At 37.2% G+C, this 26,573-nt stretch overlaps 1 protein-coding gene across 1 annotated transcript in view; it reads left to right on the top strand.

The window, feature by feature from the left end:
* LRP1 (LDL receptor protein 1) overlaps positions 1-26,573 on the top strand; it is a 1,646,373-nt gene that overhangs the window by 1,360,618 nt on the left and 259,182 nt on the right. Inside the window, exons 79-80 of the mRNA XM_090402369.1 lie at positions 9,367-9,531; positions 16,839-16,908. Of these exons, the coding sequence (XP_090258495.1) occupies positions 9,367-9,531; positions 16,839-16,908 (235 nt within the window). The remainder of the gene's footprint in view (positions 1-9,366; positions 9,532-16,838; positions 16,909-26,573) is intronic.

The raw sequence follows: 26,573 nt of genomic DNA on the forward strand, positions 1-26,573 counted from the left end.
ATTTTTGCCTTTTTATTCAAAGAAGATCAACAGAATTCTTTTCTGTACCTAATCGTTAAATCACACATTCAGCATCTGTTTCATTTCGTGTGTGCATGTGTGACCAAAAGAACTGCAAATAATTTAGGGGACACATAGCCAAAATTGTGAAAACAGCAGAAAGGCTTCTGGAAATGATGCGGAAGACACTGATGTAGAAGTAGGGAGATTCTTGTTCTATTTTATACGGCTTTGATTAGGCAACACATGAACTATTGTGCCCAGGCTTTTGATAGAGTTCCTCATGATAAATTGATAGTCAAATTAGAGCAGATGGGGTTGGATATTAGATTAGTTTATTGGATTGGAGACTGGCTATCTGATAGGTATCAACAAGTTGTGTATAGGGGAGCAATATCCAGGAAGAGGAAAGTCACTAGTGAAGTGCCTCAGGGATCTTTTTTGGGGCCGTTACTGTTTAACTTGTATATTAACGATATAGGTGAAGATTTGGATGGAGATATTCAGTTGTTTGCAGATGATGCAAAGTTGGGACGAGCCATGAAGAGTAGTGAAGATGTTGTGGACTTACAAGAAGACTTGAATAAATTGAGTGATTGGGCACGGAAATGGGGATGTTGCAAAATGTAAGGTTTTAAAATTTGGAAAACAAAGATGGGATGCAAAATTATGCTTGGTGAGGATATATTGTTTGAGGTGGAGGAAATAAGAGATCTGGGGTAATAGTGGATAAGGATCTGAAATTTAGGGGACACATAGCCAAAATTGTGAAGAAAACACAAAGGCTTCTGGGAATGATGCGGAGGACACTGACATGTAGAAGTAGGGGGATTCTTGTTCCATTGTATAAGGCTTTGATTAGGCCACACATGAACTATTATGCTGAGATTTGGTCACCTGGTTTTCAGTAGGATGAAGAAATGTTGGAAAGAGTAAAGGCAATTAACTAAGGTAGTTTCTGACCTCTGGAATGTCAAGTATGAGGAAAGATTGAGAAGATGTAATTTGCAGAGTCTGGTGGACAGGAGGAAGAGGGGAAATATGATAGAGACCTACAAGTTGGTAAGGAGTTGTTATAGGATCGGTGCTGGAGAGGTTCTACAGAAAATAGTGGGAGATCAGGGGAGAACCAGAGGTCATCCCTGGAAACTGTATAAAGAAGATGTGAGTAGGGGAGTGAGATGCAGGTTTTTTTCGTGCAGAGTTGTAAATGATTGAAATACCTTGCCTGAGAGTGTGGTGTCTGCAAGGAGTTTGAATGTGTTCAAGGCACGGTATGATGAGCTGTGTGCGAGATAAAAGGATCACCCAGTTGAATCTTTGACTCTATGAGGTCTTGTGGTAATAATAATAATAATAACAAATTTGTATATAACGAAGGACTACTGTATATTTATTTAAGTCATCACTACTTAACAAACTCATTTGCAACACATACTAACTCTATAACCTGACATTTAAAAACACAGTGTTCTGTTAATTACTGCACTATCTATTTACAGAGACAATAATTAGGAAGATACAAGATGGCATATTACATCAGAGTAGATTTGATAATCCCCCCCCCCCCCCGCCTTTCATTACGTCTTAGCCTAAAAATATAAGTGCTTCTGGTGAAAGGCTACACATGCTTGTATGGATTCTTTTTTTTTCACCAAATGTAATAAAAAATATAATTTTATTTGAAACATTAAGCATTACTGGTATATTATTTCAAAAGAAAGTCTCAAAATTTCATGCCACTACTAGAAAGAATTAATTAGATAGCAAGAATTTTAATACCTCGACAAAAACTGTAAAGTTGCTTGCTGCTTTCCTTAATAATTTTGAGAAACAAACAAAAAATATTAATTATTAATTACTACTGGGCACACTACTCTATTTCTCTAAATACATCTCATCCTCACAATTCTCCAACTACGACACTGCTACCATCAATGCCCATAGTTTCAAACAACTGTATTTTTGTCTGTAAGTTACGTGTGTTCAAGGCTGATTTGTATGTACTTAGGATGAAAAAAACCCGAGTTTCTGGGGGAAAAAAACCTGCTACCACCGTATGAGATCGACTAACCCACCTTCAACTGAAAAAGCCCATATAAGGATTCCCCTCGTCATGACAAAAATCGAACCGAGGTTTTTTCCAATCAAAGGGTGCAGTGTTCTACTGTTCTTCCAATTGCACTACGGCAGCTATTCCTTATTATTATTATCCCCAAACCTCATGGAGTCAAAGGCTCATCTGGGAGGTCCTTTTTTTATCACACACACACACAGCTCATCACACCGTGCCTTGAACACATTCAAACTCCTTGCAGACACTCTCAGTCAAATCATTCCAATCGTTTACAACTCTGCATGAAAAATCTACTTCTCACTCCCCTCGCACCCTCTTTATACAGTTTCCAGGGATGACTTCTGGTTCCCCCCGATCTCCAACTATTTTCTGTAGAATTTCTCCAGCATTGATCCTATAACAACCCCTTACCAACTTGTAGGCCTCTATCATATCTCCCCCTCTTTCTCCTGTCCACCAGACTCTGCAAATCACATCTTCTCAATCTTTCCTCATACTCGACATGCAAGATGTCAGAAAACTACCTTTGTCAATCGCCTTTGGACCCTTTCCAACATCTCTTCATCCTTCTGAAAACCAGGTGACCAAATCTCAGCATAATAGTTCATGTGTGGCCTAATCAAAGCCTTATACAACGGAACAAGAATCTCCCTACTTCTACATGTCAGTGTCCTCCGCATCATTCCCAGAAGCCTTTGTGTTTTCTTCACAATTTTGGCTATGTGTCCCCAAAATTTCAGATCCTTATCCACTATTACCCCAGATCTCTTATTTCTTCCACCTCAAACAATATATCCTCACCAAGCATAATTTTGCATCCCATCTTTGTTTTCCAAATTTTAAAACCTTACATTTTGCAACATTGAACTCACATCCCCCATTTCCGTGCCCAATCACTCAATCTATTCAAGTCTTACTGTAAGGCCACAACATCTTCACTACACTTCATGGTTCGTCCCAACTTTGCATCATCTGCAAACAACTGAATATCTCCATCCAAATCTTCACCAATATCATTAATATACAAGTTAAACAGTAATGGCCCTAAAACAGACACCCCTGAGGCACTCCACTAGTGACTTTCCTTTTCCTGGATATCGCACCCCCATACAAAACTTGCTGATACCTATCAGATAGCGAGTCTCCAATCCAATGCATTTATCAAATATCCAACCCCATCTGCTCTAGTTTGACTGTCAACTTATCATGAGGTAGTCTATCAAAAGACTTTGCGAAATCCAAGTATATTACTGTGTATCCTTCTCCTCTGTCCAATGAATCAGTCACTTTATTGTAATAAGTAAGTAGATTACTAAAACATGACCTCTTTTTAGCAAATCCATGCTGTCCATCAAAGATAATACCATTGTTGTCAACCCGACTCTGGATTCTAGTTCTCACAAGCTTCTCCGACAACTTAACCACAACACCTGACACACAGATCGACTTATAGTTTGATGCTTGAGTTCGATCACCTCCTTTATGAAGTAGCACAATCTTGCCCTCCTTCCTCTCCGTAGGGACTTGACTGAGTGAAAAATTCATATCCACTATCACCCCCCCCCCCAGATCTCTTATTTCTTCCACCTTAAACAATATATCCTCACCAAGCATAATTTTGCATCCCATCTTTGTTTTCCAAATTTTAAAACCTTACATTTTACAACTTTGAACTTGCATCCCCATTTCCGTGCCCAGTCACTCAATTTATTCAAGTCCACAACATCTTCACTACGCTTCATGGCTCGTCTTCATCATCTGCAAACAACTGAATATCGCCATCCAAATCTTCACTTATATCGTTAGTATACAAGTTAAACAGTAATGGCCCCAAAACAGACCCATGAGGCACTCCACTAGTGACTTTCCTTTTCCTGGATATCGCTCCCCCATACACAACTTGTTGATACCTATCAGATAGCCAGTCTTGATAGATCAGCTGCATTGATCTCTTTTCCAGCTGAATCCTCATTCCATGCTACACCCGCAAGCTGTCTCCTGAGCTCTTCATAACCACTCCCTCCCCCCTTGTAGTTTCACATATACCCTTTTCTCACAGAGGTCCTCACACTGCTGGCAACCACCCATGTCACTCTCTCCAATTGGTGGATGATTTGACACCTCATTTATAATTACATCCTCTAATGAGATGACCAAATCCAAGACCCTCAATTCATGAGAATTGAGGGTCTTGGATTTGGACACACGAAAGAAACTCATTTTCTTTACTTCCAGTTGCTATCTCATCATTCCAGTCTATATTGCGATAATTAAAATCGCCCATAATGATTACCCTTTTCTTATTTGCTTGACTAATTTGATTATACATTTCATTATCACCACCATCCACATTACCTGGTCTAAACAGCATCCAACCAAGTATTTGATTTCATTTACCTCTGTCTCACACCATACTGCCTCAAAACCACTGTCACTATTTCCCTCTTGCATCTCTACTTTGTATGGACATAACTCCTTCTTTATCATCAATAGCACTTCTCCTCCCTTTTTACCTCTTCTATCCTCATGAAATACATCATACTCTTCCATCTCTATTCCTGTCATTATGTCATCCTCTTCCAACCATGTCTCACTTATTCCTACAATCTTTGGGTGAACCTACGCAATTAATGCAACCATTTCATCTGCCTTTTTTCTTATACTTGTAGCATTTGCATAAAACACAACAGCTCATTTCTGGATCTACAGATCCGGAAATAAACTGTAGTAAAGACTGCTAGTTGGCATTTAACTTCTATCTAAAATATTCCCAAGAAGTGTAGGAAAAAAGGGCACTAATACAGAAGTATAGTACTAATATAGTTTTTTTTTTATTTTTTATTTTCAACTCAAAATTATATGGTCTTGATATCAGAAAACTCAAGAACTTCAGCATAACCACAGAAAATTACAAACCTATTACATTTTAAAATATATGGTGGATTGCATAAAATGGATTGTTTCTTCATCTGGTGATGTATGTATTCACTCAGTGATATTTCATCATATATTATTCATAAAACTGTTGCTTCAAGAAGTGGTATGCAGGATTTGAGCTTGTGATAATTTTATATACAAGTGGTGAATGCAACAGTTAAACTAAGGATTTGAGTTTTCATTCTTATCAACCCTGCAGTCACTGAAAATGCAATCAAACACTGCATAAAACACATACACCGCAGTCACTGATACTTTTATAATTATTTACTTTCTTTGATTTCATTACCAAAGAAAAGTGTATATCCTGTATCTAATCAAAATTTTTCATATCCATAATTGAGAAATTGTTCCTGAGATTATTATATTATTATTATATGACACCTCCAGGGAGTCCAAAGACTCATCAGGAGAGGGCACCTACTCAACCATTCTCCGTCTCCACCAACTGCAACTACCTTCATCATCTACACCAACGCTATCTACTGCCAACCATCACTAGTATTTTCACAGACAATCACAAACATCCATGCCCATGCCTGGATTCGAACCCTCAGCCTTTTGGCTGGAGAGCAGATACACTAACCCCTCGGCCAACTAGGCTGGCGTGACATGTGAAGAAGATGTGAAATTTTAAAGATGAAATGCAATTTAAAATACAATATTCACATCTTCACTAACAGATATGTTACTGCTTTCAGTTAATTGTAATGGTTGGGTAATCAAAGCATTGGTTCACTTAAGGTAGAATCACATAGTACTATGTTTAAAATAGGAACATGTCTACATTTGAAGTTTTCCATTTTAGTAATTACCAGTCTTGTGCACTCGTGCAGAGTTTATCTGCTTCATAAAAATTTTATCTGACTCATTATGGACATTAGTCAGCAGTGAAACTTACCTTACTATTTAAGTAAAATGCAGTAAATGAAGCTTCAAATATAAGAATTTAGAGACTAGAGTGATTTACTTATACAGTGAGAGAGTCATCTAATGAATGGACAAAAAACCTCAAGCCAGAGAAGGGTAAAAAAGAGAGAATTCTGTACTGTGAAATACCAGATTTTACAAGAGCCATCTTGTGGCAGAAGGGATCAAAGATGTGCAAATAATGGCATGCTTCACTTATGTTCATTTTTATGACATATATAGTAATTCCTCATTTATCCATCTGCAATGAGAAATGAATTTGCTGGTTGGATAATGAAAGCATTGATTCACTTAAGGTAGAATCACATAGCGCTGTGTTAAAATCAGTTGACAAACTAACCCATTCAAAGTTTGGATAATTGGGAGAATACCATATATTGATTTTAAAAAAAAAAGTTTTGCAAAATATGTCAACACCTATAACAGATTTTATTCAGTTTTTATTTTATTTTTTTATTGATCTGTCCACCATACATAACTTTATATTATTCTGATAACCTTACTGTGGATGGCACTTCCATGATAAGGTGATGAATTTGAGGTTGAATGAATCTAACGATTGGCTTGATAGTGAACTAATTTAAGGAATGGTATGATAGATGATGAACAGGTGTTTAATGAATGGTATGACACACTTTGTGTTGTCTAAGATGTTCTTACCACAATGAGTCTTGTAACTCCATGGAGGGCCTAAATAATACTAATTGAGAAGTCATGAGCATAAGACAAGATCATAAGCTCTCTAACACATCACAATTATCTGTTGTAAGTGGCATTTTATATTGGTCTGTACATGTTTCAAGTCACTAATTAGAATTGAAGGACGTACAAGAAGAAGATTTTTAAGTGTACAAGTGTCTCTCCTTGATGAGTTCTTGGGTTCCCCAAATGGTTTATTTATTATTATTATTTTCCTGACCACTATGGAGTTTCAAGACTCATCATGGGAGATCAACACAGTCTGTCTTACCACTCCTTAAACTCATTACTCCACCTGGCTCTGCACATTCACCACTCTCTCAGGCATGCATTCCATTCTCCTACCACTCTCCATACAAAAAAACTTACTTCTTACCCTTTTACTCACCACTTTGTTTTGCAACTTCCAGGAATGGTGGTCCCTCGTCTTTGCTCCTTTCACCCATTCTACCATATGAAAATTCTCCTCAGTGTTAATATGATGATAAACCTTCAACATTTTAAATGTCTTGATCATATTATTATTATTATTATTTATATGGGCACTCCATAGAGTCAAAAGACTCGTCATGGGAGACCCACTCTCCCCATTAACATAATACCTATTATGTCATTCTGATAACTTTTTTCTTATTCTGATAGCCTTTCCACTGTTGGAGTGCTAACAACAACTGCCTCTGGCAATCCATTCCACTCATTTACCACTCTCCAAAAAAAAAAAAAAAAATCTAGTCTGCACACCCTTACTAACTACACTCTTAGACAGCTTCCAAGTGTGATCCCTTGTTTTCCCCATATCCCCTCCCCATGTATTGAAACATTTCTTCTGTGTCAATGTTATAGTGTCCCTTTAGTAACTTTTAAGTTTCTATCATATACTCTCTCCTCTGTTTGTCAGCTAAACTCTGCAACCCACACACCCTCAGTCTGTCATCATAGGGAACTGTCCAGAGACCTGTCACCAGCTTGGTCACTCATCTCTGAATCTTCTCCACCACCTCGCAATCCCCAAGAAATGCGGGTGGCCAAATCTGTGCACAGTAGTCAGAGCATTTGGCCAAAGCATATTCTTATAAGAGGGATAATAGCCTCCCTATCTTTACTTGTCAATGTGCTTTTCAGCATCCAAGTAATCCTCTGAGCTATTTTGCCAACTCTTACAATATGTCCTCTGAATTTCAAATCTCTATCACCATCACCACCAGATCCCTAGCCTCATCAATTTCCAGTAAACTAATTCCATCAATATGGGATGAAGTGTGTAATGTTTTCATCTTGAAGTGCATTACCTTACATTTTACCACATTGAATTGACAACCATTGTTCTTTATCCCACACTGCCAATTTATTTAAATCATCTTATAAGATATCTACATCACCTTTATCAACTATTACCTTTCCTAGTTTTGTATCATCAGCAAACAACTGAAAGTCCCCCCCCTTCCGATCTTCTGCTATATCATTAATATACAAATTAATGTATATTAATGTCTCCAGTCACCCTTATTTGCCTTGATTCTACTCCACCATACACCACCCTCTAATACTGGTATCTGACACTGATACCAACTACCTTTGGAGGGACTGAGTCAATCAATGGCACAAACTCATTCCCTTTATTCTTAATGCTCTTAGTCTTTGTATACAGAAAAGCCAGTGTATTACCAGTATTCTTATAGCCATTATTACTCCATCTGGCTCTGTAATATATAAATTACACCCACCCCTCATTTTGCAAGCCACTGTCCTCCACATGAGGCCATCCCTGATACATTCCACCTGTGCAATTCTAGTATTGCCAAAATACACTCACTTTCCCAGAAAATAAGTCTCTCCAGATGCCTGCACCCTTCTGCATTCAAATGTAATCCATCTCTTGCATACAACTCTCTTCTATCCTCAAACATACTCCATGCATCCACATATTCCATACCTATTTTCTTGCACATTCTCACTATCATCTAATTCATCATCACTGCTCTTCTCCTCCACTCTGCATTATGATACCAGTGCAATACATGCACTATCTTTCCTCAGACAGATATCTGCTGCACTATGTATAACATCAACCTCAAATCTCCTGCAGCACAATTCATACTATCTTTCAAGTCATTCATCCTAACCATTAATATTATCTCCTCTACACTTGCACTCCTTTTTTTTTTCACCCCATTGTCACACGCTCTATTGTTCCACCAGGCAAGCACTCCTCTGACACTCTACTTTGCACACTCTGAATCATTGAATCTTCATGCGTGACACTCCAGACAGATTCATTTGTCCCTCTCTCACCAGCATCATTGACTCTTATGTCTTCCAATCTCTCTCCCTCTCCCTCTCTCTTCTCTCCCTCCTATCTCTCATTTCAGCTTTTTCTTGCCTTTATTTAATAATAATAAGAAAAATTAAGATTATTAAAGAACTAATTGCAACATGGAAAAGTAAGGAAAATGGAAAATAGAATTTTCAGAGATGAATAACTTATAAATGAAATTGATAAAGAACCTATTCTCACATGATCTTCTTAGCAATAATGATCTCACAGAACATTGTTTCATTGTCTAGAATGACAAGAAAAATGTAAGTGTATCTGCCTTATTTAAAAAATAACCTAAAAAAATTATTCAGCTGGTGATATTATTAATTGTAGTGGGATTATTTAGTTTAAAAGATGAATAAGCACGTTGCTAAAGTGTTATATTTTATTCTTTTATGTGTAACAGTAACTAATCCATGTAAGTCTAGTCCTTGCGGCACTTCTGCTCTTTGTGTGGTTCAGGCATCTACTGAAGGGATATGCCTTTGTCCTGATGGTATGGTTGAAACAAAGACAAGTGATGGGAAGACTGCATGTACTGTGATTGCACCCACACCAACTACTGGTTTAGGTAACATTTTGTTTGTATTTATACATGTAATTGTCTGTGTTACATTGTTACTTATGCCACTAATATTTTAAGAGCATATTTAAAAATTAATCATTTTAAAATATGCTCTGTTAGGTTTATGTCTTCTTTTGTAGTATGCAAATTTTGTAAAGTTTTCCCTCAAGTTTCAGAGGGATGGGAATCACACTACCTAAACAAACACTGATAAAGATGATATAAATATCATTTTAGCTGAAAACCATTGCATCAGAACAAAGTATCTTTCACATTTGAAAATGAATTAAAAGGTTATGATAACCATTAATTGTCATAAATAAACATCCTTTTGAATTTAGCAGTTGAAATGAACTTTTTGATATTTTGAGTTATAATGAAACCATGAGTACTCTTTGGGATATATTAGCACACTGTGTACCAACTGGCTTGCATTTAATATATAATATTTTATTCTTAATGAGATTGTAACTGCAGTAACTAACTTTGTTGCCTTTCAGAGGTTCATCAAACTAAATATGCATATTCTGTGAAGTAAATTTGCAGAATGTGAAAAGAAATTTTGTTGGTTAAATATGCTATACTAAATAAATATGTAATATCTAAATTTCCTATAATAAAATAGCTACCTATGCATCCCAAAAACCAAAAACTTAAATCTGGCATTGCTATGATGCACTAACAGCAAACATATATACAGTAAAGTATATTTATCACTATTAGCTTTTCTAAATAACTTAGGGAATTGAAACAACGTAGATCCGAATATAAATTAAATAATACTTTAATAGATATTTCCGATATTTCGGCAATGTCTCATTGCCATTTTCTAAAGGAACTTACAAAAGGCAGGAGCACAACAGGCTCTAACAATATAGCAACTAGAAATGAAGATATGAAGCTATCTTTCTCCTATAAGTCCTGATGGTGCCCTCTGGCGGGCTAAGTAGGCATTCTTGGCTGTTGGGCTGAAGGTCTGCTGATGTATGCCTCCCAAATTTGGGGCAGTTGCATACAACCAAATTTGTTGAGGTTTGGAGAGTTTCTTAGGGCAGAGGCTGATTCCATAAATAATCTTTCGAATTTATATTTGCTCCGGTGTATTATTTTTGCTTTCTTCCACCGTATTCTGTGGCGAGTATCCAGAGCATGGTCTGCAAGACCAGAATGGCTATATTTGTAAAACCGGATGTAGTCCTTGTGTTCAGAAATTCTGATATTCGCTGTCCTGCCTGTTTGGCCAAAGTACGACAGTTTACAACTGCAAGGGACCTGGTATACACCAGGTAGGTCTAGGGGAAGTGGTTGGTCTTTGGTAGAGCAGATAAGGGATGCCAATTTTCTGTAAGGCCTGTAACAGGAGGTGAGGTCATGTTTTTTTAGAATTTTGGTAATTTTTTCTGAGGTGCCTTGGATGTAGGGAATGATGATGGATTTAGAGTAATCTTTTTTGTGGAGGGGGGGAGGAGGGGGGCTGTGGTTTGTAGGTTTTAATATTTTTTGGATTTTGGGGGGGGGGGGGTAGCCATTGGCTGAGAAAGTGTTTAGGATGTGATTTAGTTCAGTGTTAAGGGCTATGTCGTTAGAACAGATTAGTTTAGCCCCGACATAGCCCTTAACACTGAACTAAATCACATCCTAAACACTTTCTCAGCCAATGGCTACCCCCCCCCCCAAAAAAAAATCCAAAAAATATTAAAACCTACAAACCACAGCCCCCCTCCTCCCCCCCTCCCCCCTCCACAAAAAAGATTACTCTAAATCCATCATCATTCCCTACATCCGAGGCACCTCAGAAAAAATTACCAAAATTCTAAAAAAACATGACCTCACCTCCTGTTACAGGCCTTACAGAAAATTGGCATCCCTTATCCACTCTACCAAAGACCAACCACTTTCCCTAGACCTACCTGGTGTATATCAGGTCCCTTGCAGTTGTAAACTGTCGTACTTTGGCCAAACAGGCAGGACAGCGAATATCAGAATTTCTGAACACAAGGACTACATCCGGTTTTACAAATATAGCCATTCTGGTCTTACAGACCATGCTCTGGATACTCGCCACAGAATACGGTGGAAGAAAGCAAAAATAATACACCGGAGCAAATATAAATTCGAAAGATTATTTATGGAATCAGCCTCTGCCCTAAGAAACTCTCCAAACCTCAACAAATTTGGTTGTATGCGACTGCCCCAAATTTGGGAGGCATACATCAGCAGACCTTCAGCCCAACGCCCAAGAATGCCTACTTAGCCCGCCAGAAGGCACCATCAGGACTTATAGGAGAAAGATAGCTTCATATCTTCATTTCCAGTTGCTATATTGTTAGAGCCTGTTGTGCTCCTGCCGTTTGTAAGTTCCTTTAGAAAATGGCAATGAGACACTGCCGAAATATCGGAAATATCTATTAAAGTATTATTTAATTTATATTTGGATCTACGTTGTTTCAATTCCCTAAGTTATTTAGAAATGCATAACCAACGTATAAGCCTATCTATGAGAATCAATATCACTATTAGCATAATTAAAAATCATATAATCCTCTTCTCTAGTGTTTATAATTAAAATTTCAACATTTCACATTGAAATAAAATTGCCACATCTTTTGTTTATAAAGTACAGAAAATGCTGCCATAAAGAGTAAACTTTGTTTCAGGTAATACAAATCATATATAAAAAAAAAAAAAAACTTTATTATTATCATTAACATTTGACCTCCATGGAGTCAGAGACTCATCGTGAAAGGTACACACTATTGCACACAGTGCTCATCCAACCATGCCTTAAATTGATTCAACGTGTGTACACCCACAACACACTCAGGCAATGCATTCCACTCACCAGCCACTCTCCATGCAAAGTACCTACTCCTCACTCCATTGCTTACATCCTCCTTTGTGCAGTTTCCAGCGATAACCTCCTGTCCTACCCTCTCTCCCATTCTATGAAAAATCTCCTCCATGTTTACGCGATAACAACTCCTGACTAGCTTGTATGTCTCAATCATATCCCTCCCCTTCCTCCTATTCACGAAGCTCTGCAACTTACATTCTCTCAATCTGTCCTCATACTCCACATTTCAAAGACCACCGACCACCTTTGTGAATCTTCTCTGGACCCTTTACACCACATCCTCATCACCATGAAAACCAGGTGACGAAATCCGTGCACAATAATCCAATGAGGCCTGATCAAGGCTTTATACAGTGCTATCATAACCTCTCCATTTCTGCATGTCTGGGTCCTCCACATCATTGCCATTATCCAATGTGATGTCTTGTGCAATGTGGCTCCTGAATTTCAGGTCCTTATCCACCATTACTCCTAGATCTCTCATCTCCTCTACTTCCGTTAAAGTTTCCCCACCAAGTGTATGCTTTGCATCTCATCATTGCTTACCAAATCTCAAAACCTTACACTTTGCAACATTGAAAAGACAGTTCCACTTACCTGCCCATTCATGCAATCTATTCAAGTCCTCTTGTATGGCCATAACTTCCACTTGACTCTGCATTGCTATCCCCAGCTTTGCATCATCTGCAAACAGCAGCATATTACTAGTCAAACCCATCCCAATATCAACATACAAATTGAACAACAGTGATCCCAAAACTGACCTCTACAGCACACCACTAGCACCCTTTCTCTTTTGGAATATCACATCCCCATATACAACTTTCTGATACCTAACCGACAGCCAATCACTGATCCAACTCAGAAGTCTGTTATCCAATCCCATCTGTTTTAATTTATATAAGGGCTTGTCGTGTGACAATCTATCAAAAGCATTTGCAAAATTCAAATACACCACTGTATATGCATCTCCCCATCTCCAAGGTATTTGTCATCTTTTTATAATACATAAAGTCAGTGAAACTTGATCTCTCCTTAACAAACCCATGATGATAACCACAGAGAATACTGCTGTTTTCAACCCATTTCTGCATCCTACCTCTCACCAATCTCTCCAGTACCCCCAGTACCTTATTCTTTGTGCATCTTCTGTACTTTATTATTATTATTATTTAGAGAGACCCAAACTATCCACACAGTCTATCACACCTCTCCTTGAACCGATTAACAGGTAAAATGCTAACAACTGACTCTGGCAACCCATTCCATTCATTCACAATCCCCAAGTGAAAAATCTCATCTTCATTCCCATTCTAACCACGCTTTTACTCAACTTCCAGGGATGACCTCTTGTTCTCCCCCCCACTGCCCACACCGCCTGTGTTGAAAGTGCTGAAACATTTCCCCTGCATATCAATCCTATAAAACCCTTTAAGTAACTTAAATGTTTCTATCATATTCCCTGTCTGCGCAGTCATCCTAGTGGCTATGCGCTTCACAACGATATGACTGGGGAAGGAGTGTCCCAGGTTTGATTCCCATCAAAGACGTGAGGAATTTGAGGATCTTCCTCAGCCATAGCCAAGTTAGCCGGTCTGGGTTGCGGGCAGTAGGGTTTTTTCCGCCAGTTTATCTGGCGTTTTTCATCCTGCAAGCAGGCAAACCGGCCCCATGAACAAACATGGATCTACAGCAATAAATTCTTAACCCCCCCCCCCAATGAGCGGGCTCAACACTCACCCCAATAGAGGCAGGGGAGAAAAAGGGAGGAAACTTCATACAAATAAATAAATAAATAAATAAATCACATTCCCTCGTTTTTGCTTATCAACCAACTTCTACAGTCCACACACCCTCAATCTATCCTCATAGGGAATGATCCACAGACCTCACCATCTTAGTTGCTTGCCTCTGATTCCTCCCCACAACTTCCTGATCCTCAAGAGACCAGACCTGAGCACAGTAATCCAGATGTGGATGTATCTCAGCCTTGTAAAGAGGAATAACTCTTTCCTTATCTTTCCTGATGTAGTTGCAGTTCATTGTAGTTGGCGGATTGATGTAGTGGGTGGAGATAGAGAGTTGTAGAGTAGGTGTCCTCCATCAATGAGTCCATGGACTCCCTGGAGGTGTCACGTAATAATCTGTTTATCCCAAAATGCATAACTTTACATTTCTCTGCATTAAACTGATACCCATTATGTTTTGCCCATTCTGACATCCTATTTAAATCATTCTGTAAGCTCTCCTTTTATTCACTATTGCTCTACCTAATTTTGCATCATCAGCAAACAACTGAATATTTTCTTTCAGGCTATTTCCTATATCATTTATGTACAAATTAAACAGTAGTGGTCCTATCACTGAACCTTGTGGCACACTACTAGTCACATGCATTCACCTGTATTCTGCTCATCCATGTACCTCTTTCTGATATATGTGTTTAGCAGCCACCCTCTATATAAACAAAAAATGTTTATTTCAGTGTGAAATGTGGAAATTTTTATTATCGATCCATTGACTTTGTTAACACAAACAATACTTCTAGAATTAAAATTTCCACCCTTTACAATGAAATAAACAAAAATGGTATATCTTTCATTATTTATACACTGTATGCATGCCAAAAAATTAAGTAACATGCTTTCACATTGTTTTATTTTACAATGGTATTATAACCTAGTGTTAAAAGCACTTTTATTTTAGTACTGAAAGACATTAGTCCAAAGCTCATGATACATAAGCATAGGGAGAGTAATTTTCTTAGGGTACTTAAATGAAGATCATTTAATTGAAATAATTTAAAGGAAAATATTCATTTGTTTTCTGATGATGTAAAATTGGGTAGTAATAGCACAATAGCTAAATCAAGGCAAGTAGAGAACATGCATGATGATTTAAATAAGCTAACAGTATTGGAAAAGGGAAATGTATACCAGTTTAATGTGGAAAATTATAATTATGTATTTTAGGATGTAAATATTACAAGTTGAATACTGCATTGATGAAACCATACTCCAGAAATTTAACAGAATTTTGGGTGTGGGTAGATAGTAAGTTGAATTTCAGAGGGCACATTGTAGAAGTATCTGAAGTAGGATTACTTGATTGTTCAAGAACTCACTGAGAAGAAGAGATAAAGAAGTTATCATTTTTCTTTATAAGGCTTTGATACAGCCACATATGGTTTACTGCACACACAGATCTGTCATCTGGGTTTCTTGGTAATGACGAAGTAGTGCAGAGGATGTAGAGGCAAACAATTAAGATGAGGGGTCTGTGGAATTCTCCCTATGAGAATAGATTGAGGATTTGTAAGTTGCAGAAGTTGATTGATTGATTGGTGAAAAACAAGTGATTCATGACTGAAACATATAACTTACTAAAAGGGTTGTATAGCACTGATGCAGAGGAAATTGTTCAGCACTTATCTAGGAGCATAGCCAAGGATTGTTCCTGGAAATTGAGTAATAGTATGGTTGGTAACAACATCAGGGTTAACTTTTTAATCTTTTTTATTTTATTTAGTTAATTAATTTAGTTTATTATTTATTTATATTTTTTCCTTGGAGATTGTCCTTGAATGTGTTCAAGGAGAAGTATAATGGGTATTGTGCAGATAGAGCAGGTCTCCACAATGAGCCTTCAGTGTTCATGGGAAGATATTGATTAGAAGAAATATAGAACACATGAGAGGAAGTAAATTGAATTTATGCAGCTACCGAGAGATAATTAAAAGCAACAGATCAGAGGAACTATCCATATCTAATGCTGAAACTTTTTTCACTTGGTTATACTATAAATTAAAGATGCCAAGAAATTATATTCTTGGTTTCATCCTTTATCCAAGTATAAGCAATCAAAGTTATCCATATCTAAGGTTGTCGTATTGCTTCTCATGAGAAAGTAATCATGCATTCTTGACATGTTAGATGACTAAATGTCTAAATGTCTAGCATTTCTATTAATAAGTATATGTGGAACTAAGACCGATGATTATGGCAAACTTGGAGAAATGCCATGTCATAAAAAGACTTGCCAGGGAATGACGTTAGCAGTACATGATAAATTATCAGGGAATATTTTACAGAAGCAGTATCTGACTGCATACTCAGGGTTAGATAAAATAAGTCAGGTGGGTGGATATTAAATTACTTACTAATTATTAAGTAGGAGCTGCAAATTAAAAAACAAACAGATAAATGCTAAAGTGAGCATACCCAGAAATTTTATAAGGCAGGATAAGCAAATGAAGAGTAGATTTTTTTTTGCTGGGAGAGTTGCAAGTTAATTAAATGTGCATTTGTTTGAGTGTGTAATCGGTGTTAAAATAGTAAACAAGTTTATGATGCAGTTTGATGAACATTGTTTAATAATAATGACCTTCCATGGTGAGTCTTTTTTGACTCCTTGGATTGGAGATCATATGGTAATAAAAAATAACTGTTACATTTTTTAGCTACTTGTGGGATTGAATGTCTTAATGGAGGAACTTGTGTGTTGGAACAAGATGAAGAGGCATATTGCAGGTAATATTTTATGTATTTGCATGATTTTTTTTTAATAAAAATCTTTAATCAGAGTGGGTTTTGTATTATTTTTGAATATATAAATATTCATTAGACTGCCATAGTATCCTGTACATATCTACCAGGAAAGTATTTATTATTACAATTAAAAATAGTCTTAATATTCTATTAATATAATATTCTGATCACATTCTTATAATAATGGCAAAAATGCTAATTGTGCATTATTTATAGAGCAGTAATCTGAACATTGAAGCTGGATAGGCAACTGCATGTCCTTCAAGGAATATGGAGAACTGACTAGTGCTTCTGACTCAGTGTTAAATCCTTACTTTTTTTTCAGTACACTTTGTTAGTAGGAATTCAGTTAAAGAAGAATGGAATGGGATGGGAGATTGGAACTTGGCCAATCAAACTGTAATTCTAATTTCACAGGAAAACTGAATTCACTAACATTATACACGTGGATAGGCTTATGTGTTCGTCAGACATGTTGTAATAGATTTCACAGTATGATATGAACACAGATGGATAAGAAAATAACTATTTATTAACTTAGAAGCTAATATTTCGCTGGTATTATATCCAGCATCTTCAGAGCACACAACACAGAGTTTGTTACAAAAGCAAGACAACCACAATCCGGTGTAACAGTGGGGCTAGTATAAGTAATTGCAGCGTGCAACAAGACTAAAGTCCTAATATGACGCCATCTAGGTTAAAAAAAAAAAAAGTTCAAAATTTTGAAATAGTAGTCCAAATGATAGTCTTAGAAAGTTTTAAAAAATAAAATAAAATAAAAGTAATAAATATTAATTTGGTCTTAGGATGACTCCCAAATCTTTGGTAATAATTTATACAGCCATACTTGTTAAGGGTTGGAGTATGTTTTAAGGCTTCTGTTGATTACAGGAACAACCTCTCTGACTTGTAGAAGCTTGTGTGCATTACTTTTGTTTCATTTGATCCTGCGTGCAGGGGTATTCAATGCATGATCTGCCAGACCCGACTTGCCATAGTGAAAGTGTCGGATATATTTTTTGTGTTCACTGAGGCAGATGTCCACAGTTCTTCCTGTCTGTCCATAGTAGGCTTGATGGCAAGAACAAGGCACTTCATAGCATTTGTCCTTAGGTGAACGGATGAAAGTTGCTAATTTTACATAAGGTTTGAATAGTTTATTTTTCACTTGGTTAGAGTATAATAAATTTAGTTTAATCCTTTATCCAAGTGTGAGCAAACAAAGTTTGCGCCTGAAAGTATCTTCAGGACTGGGTTAAGGTGGTACACACCAGGGCAACTCGTTGCAAAGGTGGAGCAAGCTACCAACACTCCTATCTCAGTATCTCCTATAATGCAAAACACATCTCCTTGCAGATATGTCTAATGTTATGCATTAAGGGAAGGGCCACTACCCAGACTAGTTTCGACCTTTATTGAGGTCTCTTCAGTGGGAGCCAGGCCCAAGTGGAGATATCAGGCATCAGGCAGAAGCATTAGCAGGTCATCTCTACCTATAGGAATTGCCAATTGGTGTGCCACCCTTTTTTAATAATTTACTCTGGATTTAGAGAAAGATGTTGAAAGTTTATTTTTCACTTGGTTAGAGTATAATAAATTTAGTTTAATCCTTTATCCAAGTGTGAGCAAACAAAGTTTGCGCCTGAAAGTATCTTCAGGACTGGGTTAATAAAGGTCGAAACTAGTCTGGGTAGTGGCCCTTCCCTTAATGCATAACATTAGACATATCCGCAAGGAGATGTGTTTTGCATTATAGGAGATACTGAGATAGGAGTGTTGGTAGCTTGCTCCACCTTTGCAACGAGTTGCCCTGGTGTGTACCACCTTAACCCAGTCCTGAAGATACTTTCAGGCGCAAACTTTGTTTGCTCACACTTGGATAAAGGATTAAACTAAATTTATTATACTCTAACCAAGTGAAAAATAAACTTTCAACATCTTTCTCTAAATCCAGAGTAAATTATTAAAAAAGGGTGGCACACCAATTGGCAATTCCTATAGGTAGAGATGACCTGCTAATGCTTCTGCCTGATATCTCCACTTGGGCCTGGCTCCCACTGAAGAGACCTCAATAAGTTCCAGATTTAGCGGCCCCGAGAGAAAGCTCCATGTTCCAGTCTTCTTTTGGATTCCAGTTGCCAGTTACCAGATCCCGAGAGAGAGCTCCTATTCCAGTATTGTTTGGTAAGAATCCTTCTAGTTTTTCCTTTGTTGGTTTTTATTTTTTGCGGCCTCGTTCCAATCGGTGCAGGTCCGTTTTAGGGTATTTCCTTTTGGGGACTGAAATTTACTATTCCGTTGGTAAGGTATTTGCTTTTAAACAATGTCGAAATTCTTGCCAAGAGTTCGTACTCTCGGGATCGAAATTGACCCAAACATCGACAAAGCGACGTTTGTGAGAGCTCTTCTCAAAGTCGTCAAAGCAGAAAGTATTTATGGGCTTACCCCTTATGGGGGGGGGTAGATTCCAAGTAGTAACAAACAACATAGAAACAAGAGAAACGCTCCTTAAGGGTGTAGAATGTGAAGGGAAAAAATACCTACCCTTCCTAGTCGGAAGTATTTTAAAATCCATAAAAATTGACAGGTTTCCACTCGAATATCTAGAGAAAGGGGAGGAAATCATTAAAACCATTTTCTCCAAGTGGGGGACTGTCCGAAACGTAACATTCGGACAAGACGCGGATATCCCAGAGTGGAAATCAGGGGAAGTGAGCATTTCAATCTAGATGAAAACCGAGGTCCCCAACTTGATTTTTTTAGGCTCAGCAAGAGTAATAGTCAATTATCCAGGCGTAAGAAAACAATGTTTTCGGTGCACCGCTTTGGGTCACCTTAGCGCTCACTGCCCGAAAAACAACACATGCCGCAACTGCTTATCTACAGAACACACATTGAATCAATGTGAGTCACCGTGCCGTAAATGTGGGAACACATCCCATAAAATAGATATTTGTCCTAATAGGACCCTTGCAGAAAGAGCAGGAGGCTCCATAACACCTGCGGCAGTAGCCATTCCTAAGCTCACAACACAGGACTCTCGAGCTACCGGCCAAACAGTAAACGAACCACAAACAACTGAACCAGAAGAGTTTCCAGCCCTCCAACCGCCAGTTACCGCAACGACTACATTAGGAAATCAGGCAATAACTGGGAGGAACGCAGAAGGGAGAATTAGGAAGAAAAAGAAACAGAACACTATGAAATCTTGCACCAATGAATCGGAAGGCAACAATAACAGTACAGAAACAGAGGAAATGGAAATCAACACCAGTACAACAAAACGACCCATCACGCCGGAAGAAGAAGGAGAAATGAAACGAAATAAACAGGATACAAACACCGGTTCTTCTCACGCCATTACAAAACCGGTAAAAAGAAAAGAACCCCGATATGAATATTCGAATGTAACAGAACGAATCCTATTCTATCTTAGGAATAAACCCGAGATAAAAAACAAAGTCCACACAGCTGTACAGGAAAAGGGAGACGTGGCTTTGCAATGTGAAGGTGAGTTAGAGAGTCTTAGAATATGGCTCAAGTTTGGGAAAGTCACTTACAACCGAGCGGAATGGAATGAATGCTTGAAAAGAATATGGCAACTTAATGATGAGGAGTCAGTACACGTACTCACAGTGATGGAAAACGTGGTAAAAGACTATGAGGAAGCGGTAAGCGATAGCAGGGCAAATATGACATAAAAAAAAAAAAAAAAAAAAAAAAAAAAAAAAAAAAAAGCCCCTTCTAAGTTTCTTGGTTCTGTTTTTGTATGTTCACGCTTAATCCACATAGGAGGGGGCAGACCTGAGAACCCGAGCGGCGAAGGCTTACAGCGAGGCTGTGCAGCTCCTTGCGGGCTGCATCACTCGGGCCGGGCTCTTCCCCCGTTCTTGCAGTACTTTTCTGTTAATTCACCGACTTTTGTTGTTCTCTTTATGCGTGTTCTAGCTCCTTTGTTGTTTCTGTTTATGTGTCCTAGTTCTTTTGTTTTTCAATTTATGTGTGTCTTCCTGCATTTGTTTTTTTCACTTCTTTCGTCGGCCAGACATCTGAAGAGGTGGCTGGCCGGAGAACGGATGGAGGGAGATAATGTCGGAGATCTGCTTGGTGCTGGCATTTAAGTCAGGCCAGGTTGATCGACTGAGGCCTCTTTTAACTACCTACTACTATCCACTCTATCTTTCTTCTCCTCTCTCACTATCAAGCTGACTCTCAGCACAACTTTTTTTTTTTAAATCTAAAGAGGCCAGTGATGAAAGGCATGAACTCCCATTCTACCTCAATAAAGGTCGAAACTAGTCTGGGTAGTGGCCCTTCCCTTAATGCATAACATTAGACATATCTGCAAGGAGATGTGTTTTGCATTATAGGAGATACTGAGATAGGAGTGTTGGTAGCTTGCTCCACCTTTGCAACGAGTTGCCCTGGTGTGTACCACCTTAACCCAGTCCTGAAGATACTTTCAGGCGCAAACTTTGTTTGCTCACACTTGGATAAAGGATTAAACTAAATTTATTATAAGGTTTGAATACTGTGCATAGTTGGTGTTTGTTAAGCATCCTAGATATCTTTTCAGATGTGCCTTTAATGTATGGGATGGTGATAGTTTTGTTGTAGTCTTTTGTGGTAGATAGAGGGGATTTCTGGGTAGCATTTAGTATGTTATCTATCTTATGGGGATTATAACCATTGGTTAAGAAGGTGTGACGTAGGTGAGAAAGTACGGCAGTGAGAGCAATGTCATTGGAACAGATTGCTCTAGCTCTATGGGTTAGTGTTTTTAAGATACCATATTGTTGAGAAGGGCGATGGTGTGATTGTTTCTAAGTATATCCCTGTATGTGTGGGTTTTCTATAAACTGAAAATGATAAGGAACCTTCTGGAAGATGTGTAATCAGTGTGTCCAGGAAGGGCAGGCAGTCATTGGCTTCTAGTTCCATTGTAAAGTGGATTTTAGGATGCTGGCTATTTAAATGCACTAAAAATGTATTCAATGTGTCTGGGCCATGTAGCCAAATAGCAAACACATCATCAACATAGCATAGCCAGAGAATAGGTTTGAGAGTGGCTGTGTTGATAGCTAATTTTTCCAGATGTTCTATGTAGAAGTTGGCTAATGGAAGAGAAAGGGGGAACCCATAGCTGTCCCATCTAATTGTTTGTATATTTTCCCTTTCCATGTAAAATAACCTGCCTGCACTGTAAATTTAAATAGCTGAAATATATCTGGGGGAAATTGTGAATTTAGTAAGTTAGTGTTTCAATCAGTGGTACATTAGTGAATAACGTACCTCTGATTAAACTATTTAAGGTGTGGTTTTTCTAAACCTTGCATTAAATCCAAGGTTTAGATTATCCAAGAAAACCTTGGTTTTCTTGGATAAAATCTCTGGATCGACAGCCAATAAAGAATTTGCTAAAGTTATAAACTGACACCGGAAAAAATTTGAAATCCTCCAGCAACACAATGTTACACAGCAGCCACAATTTCATCAAGATGGCATCATTGTGAACTTATCATCAACAGCCTTATCCAAAGAGGCCACGAGTGCAAGTCCTTGGACACAATTTTGCCGTTACTCCTAAAGATGTGCCTAAAACCAAAATAATGGCTTCTGTTGAACGCAGGATTTACCACTTGCCTCCAGCTATAGCCAATAATATTAGGTTAGACGTGGCCAATATCCTTATCCATTCTAAGCCTCCCAAAAATAATATCCCACATAAAGAAATAATAGCTCTAAAAGAACTACGCAATAATAACCACATTACAATAACCAAAACAACAGAATATGAAAGCAAAATGCATGCACTGCTCCAAGACCGGTCTACATATCAAATCATAGATCGAGATCCCACCAACTCACAAAAGAATAAGATGTGCAAGTTACTGAACAAAATCACTTCCTGGCCAAAAGAAATTGTCAAAAAACTCAAAAAACAACAAAAAAAATATGGTGCTCCTAAAATCACAAACAAGATACATCTTTCCGTCCTATTGTAGATAGTATAAACAGTCCTACATTTAAACTAGCTAAACATTTAGCCAAATTACTAACCACTTACACAAACAATTCTTCCTCTTTTGTTAAAAATTCTACCCACCTAAAAAGTATTTTAGAAAACCACACTTTAAATAGTTCAGACCTAATGGTGTGTTTTGATATCACCTCATTATTCACTAATGTACTACTGATTGAAACACTTAACTTACTAAATTCACAATTTCCCCCAGATATATTTCAGCTATTTAAATTTACAGTACAGGCAGGTTATTTTATATGGAAAGGGAAAATATACAAACAATTAGATGGGACAGTTATGGTTTCCCCCTTTCTCTTCCATTAGCCAACTTCTACATAGAACATCTGGAAAAATTAGCTATCAACACAGCCACTCACAAACCTATTCTCTGGCTACGCTATGTTGATGATGTGTTTGCTATTTGGACACATGGCCCAGACACATTGAATACATTTTTAGTGCATTTAAATAGCCAGCATCCTAAAATCCACTTTACAATGGAACTAGAAGCCAATGACTGCCTGCCCTTCCTGGACACACTGATCACACATCTTCCAGAAGGTTCCTTATCATTTTCAGTTATAGAAAACCCACACATACAGGGATATACTTAGAAACAATCACACCATCACCCTTCTCAACAATATGGTATCTTAAAAACACTAACCCATAGAGCTAGAGCAATCTGTTCCGATGACATTGCTCTCACTGCCGTACTTTCTCACGTACGTCACACCTTCTTAACCAATGGTTATAATCCCCATAAGATAGATAACATACTAAATGCTACCCAGAAATCCCCTCTATCTACCACAAAAGACTACAACAAAACTGTCACCATCCCATACATTAAAGGCACATCTGAAAAGATATCTAGGGTGCTTAACAAACACCAACTATGCACAGTATTCAAACCTTATGTAAAATTAGCAACTTTCATCCGTTCACCTAAGGACAAATGCTATGAAGTGCCTCGTTCTTGCCATCAAGCCTACTATGGACAGACAGGAAGAACTGTGGACATCTGCTTCAGTGAACACAAAAAATATATCCGACACTTTCACTATGGCAAGTCGGGTCTGGCAGACCATGCGTTGAATACCCCTGCACGCAGGATCAAATGAAACAAAGGTAATGCACAGAAGCTTCTACAAGTCAGAGAGGTTGTTCCTGTAATCAACAGAAGCCTTAAAACATACTCCAACCCTTATCAAGTATGGCTGTATAAATTATTACCAAAGATTTGGGAGTCATCCTAAGACCAAATTAATATTTATTACTTTTATTTTATTTTATTTTTTAAAACTTTCTAAGACTATCATTTGGACTACTATTTCAAAACTTTGAACTTTTTTTTTTTTTTTAACCTAGATGGCTTCATATTAGGACTTTAGTCTTGTTGCACCCTGCAATTACTTATACTAGCCCCACTGTTACACCGGATTGTGGTTGTCTTGTTTTTGTAACAAACTTTATGTTGTGTGCTCTGAAGATGCTGGATATAATACCAGCGAAATATTATCTTCTAAGTTAATAAATAGTTATTTTCTTATCCATCTGTGTTCATATCATGCCGTGAAATCTATTACAACATCACTAACATTATATTGTAATCAAAACATGTCTGACTTGAGTGTTTGGCTGTTAAATAATCCAGTAGAAATGAAACATACTACCACCCTATCATATTTCGTTATAAAAATGGTGGCATAATTCACATGAATAAAACATGTGAGGAGTAAGAAGAGTCTTACTAATTACATTATTTTTGGTAGGTGATATAAGCACCTGCAATACTAGAATTATAAAAGTGATTAGAAATTGGAAATCATCATAGTTCTTAGCAGAATAAAATTAATAGCGCAATAAAAAATGAAGAAAAAGTACCTAATAATATTTTAAAAGAAGAATCATGGTTAAGCATCTTATTGACATGAACTACCTTCAGGGATTGTTATGTTCCAAGCATCTCCACGGTGCCAGAAACTCATTTCAGGAGGCTCACAGTAACCATTATTTGTACAAATACTCAGCATATTTTTCCTTAAATCATTCACTGAAAAATATTTATGACCACTTTCAATCAACCCATTTCACTTATTCACCACACTCCAAGTGAAAAAACTTTGTCACTCCCATCCCTTCTAACCACACTTTTATGTGTCTTGAAATTTTTTTTCTATAATTGTCATGTAATCCCCTTGGTAATGTATATGAGTTTATCATATCCTCCTCTTTTCTTCCTGTTTACCAAGTTTTATAACTATATAAAGAGAAGGTTTATAGTCTGTTGAATTCACTTATAGGGAGCATGCCCCAAACTTATCACTGTCTTAGTCATCCACCTCTGAATCTTTCATCACCACTTTTCTTCCCCATGATGTCCATTAACTAAACCTGTGCACAGGAATGTAAATTTTTTATGTGACTGTCACCCATGTAAAGTTGTAAACCTATAGAACATCAGTACCTTAAGTGAGTGGCATGAAAGCCTTATAAAGAGGGATAATAACTTCTTTATCTCTACTTGTCATAGTGTTCTTCAACATCTAAGTAATCCTATGTGCTGTTTTGCTCACTTTTGCAGTATGTACTGAGTATCTCGACTTTCTGTCCACTCTCACTCCTCAAATTCCCAAATTCATTAGTGTACTTTTACCAGGTGATTTGTAGATTCAAAACATATGCCTTTGTTTTGAATCTACACAGTGGTTTAGGAGTGACTTTTTATCTTCCAATAGTGTTATCTCTTCCTCTCTGTGAATGTTTGTCAAAAGAATGATAAAATCACAGTTTGCTATGATTTCACTTTTTTTAGATTGATTTTTCTTACCATGAAAACCACTTAGTAATTTTCTAACAAAATTTCAGATTTTTAGTGTACAAAGAAGTTCAGTTTATTAAATTTTTTATAATTTAATTTAACATTTTTATAATTTTGCTAAATATTTAGATAACCTATAAACAGGCTACTTTTAAATAGTATATACTATTAAATACTTTTGAAAATCGTCTTCATTGGAATGTTTTCTTTACTGAATTTTGGGCACTCAATAAAGGTGAAGAATAAGTGAATGAAGAGGTCTGAGAATTACTTATTTTTCTTATGAATTCTGATGTCTGATTTGATAATTTGTGTGATTTTGGAGTTATAATATAGGATCTTTTTTGCATTTTGTGTAAATGTAAGTATGAAGTAATCACATCATTTTATAGTCACATAGTTTTCTGCGTCAAGGATTATTTGTTGCATTCTTTTTATCTACATGATAATGTTATATGGTTTTGCAATGTTTATTATAAAGAGAGATTCAAATCATTAAATTAGCCTCTGAAGGAGGTTGGAAAGTGACTGCCTATTCTATTTTTGCTGATAAATAATTGATACTTTATGTGTACGAATAGTGAAATTAAAACCTTTACTAAAATTGGCTTTTCTGGGTGTTTAGCACTTTTTGCTTGTAGTTTTTTTTTCTAAGAAAGTAAATAAGAATAGCATGTTATTTAATTGGTTTCTTATAACTGTCCCTTGAGTATCTTTGCTTTGTTGCAAATTTTTTTAGTTTTTGGAGTTTAAATATATATTTGATGCAATGGATTTACTCAGCTATCTGACATA

Source organism: Typopeltis vanoorti, chromosome 2, assembly GCF_054136105.1.
Source record: "Typopeltis vanoorti isolate ZY-2024b chromosome 2, IOZ_Tvanoo_1.0, whole genome shotgun sequence".
Lineage (NCBI taxonomy): Eukaryota > Metazoa > Arthropoda > Arachnida > Uropygi > Thelyphonidae > Typopeltis > Typopeltis vanoorti.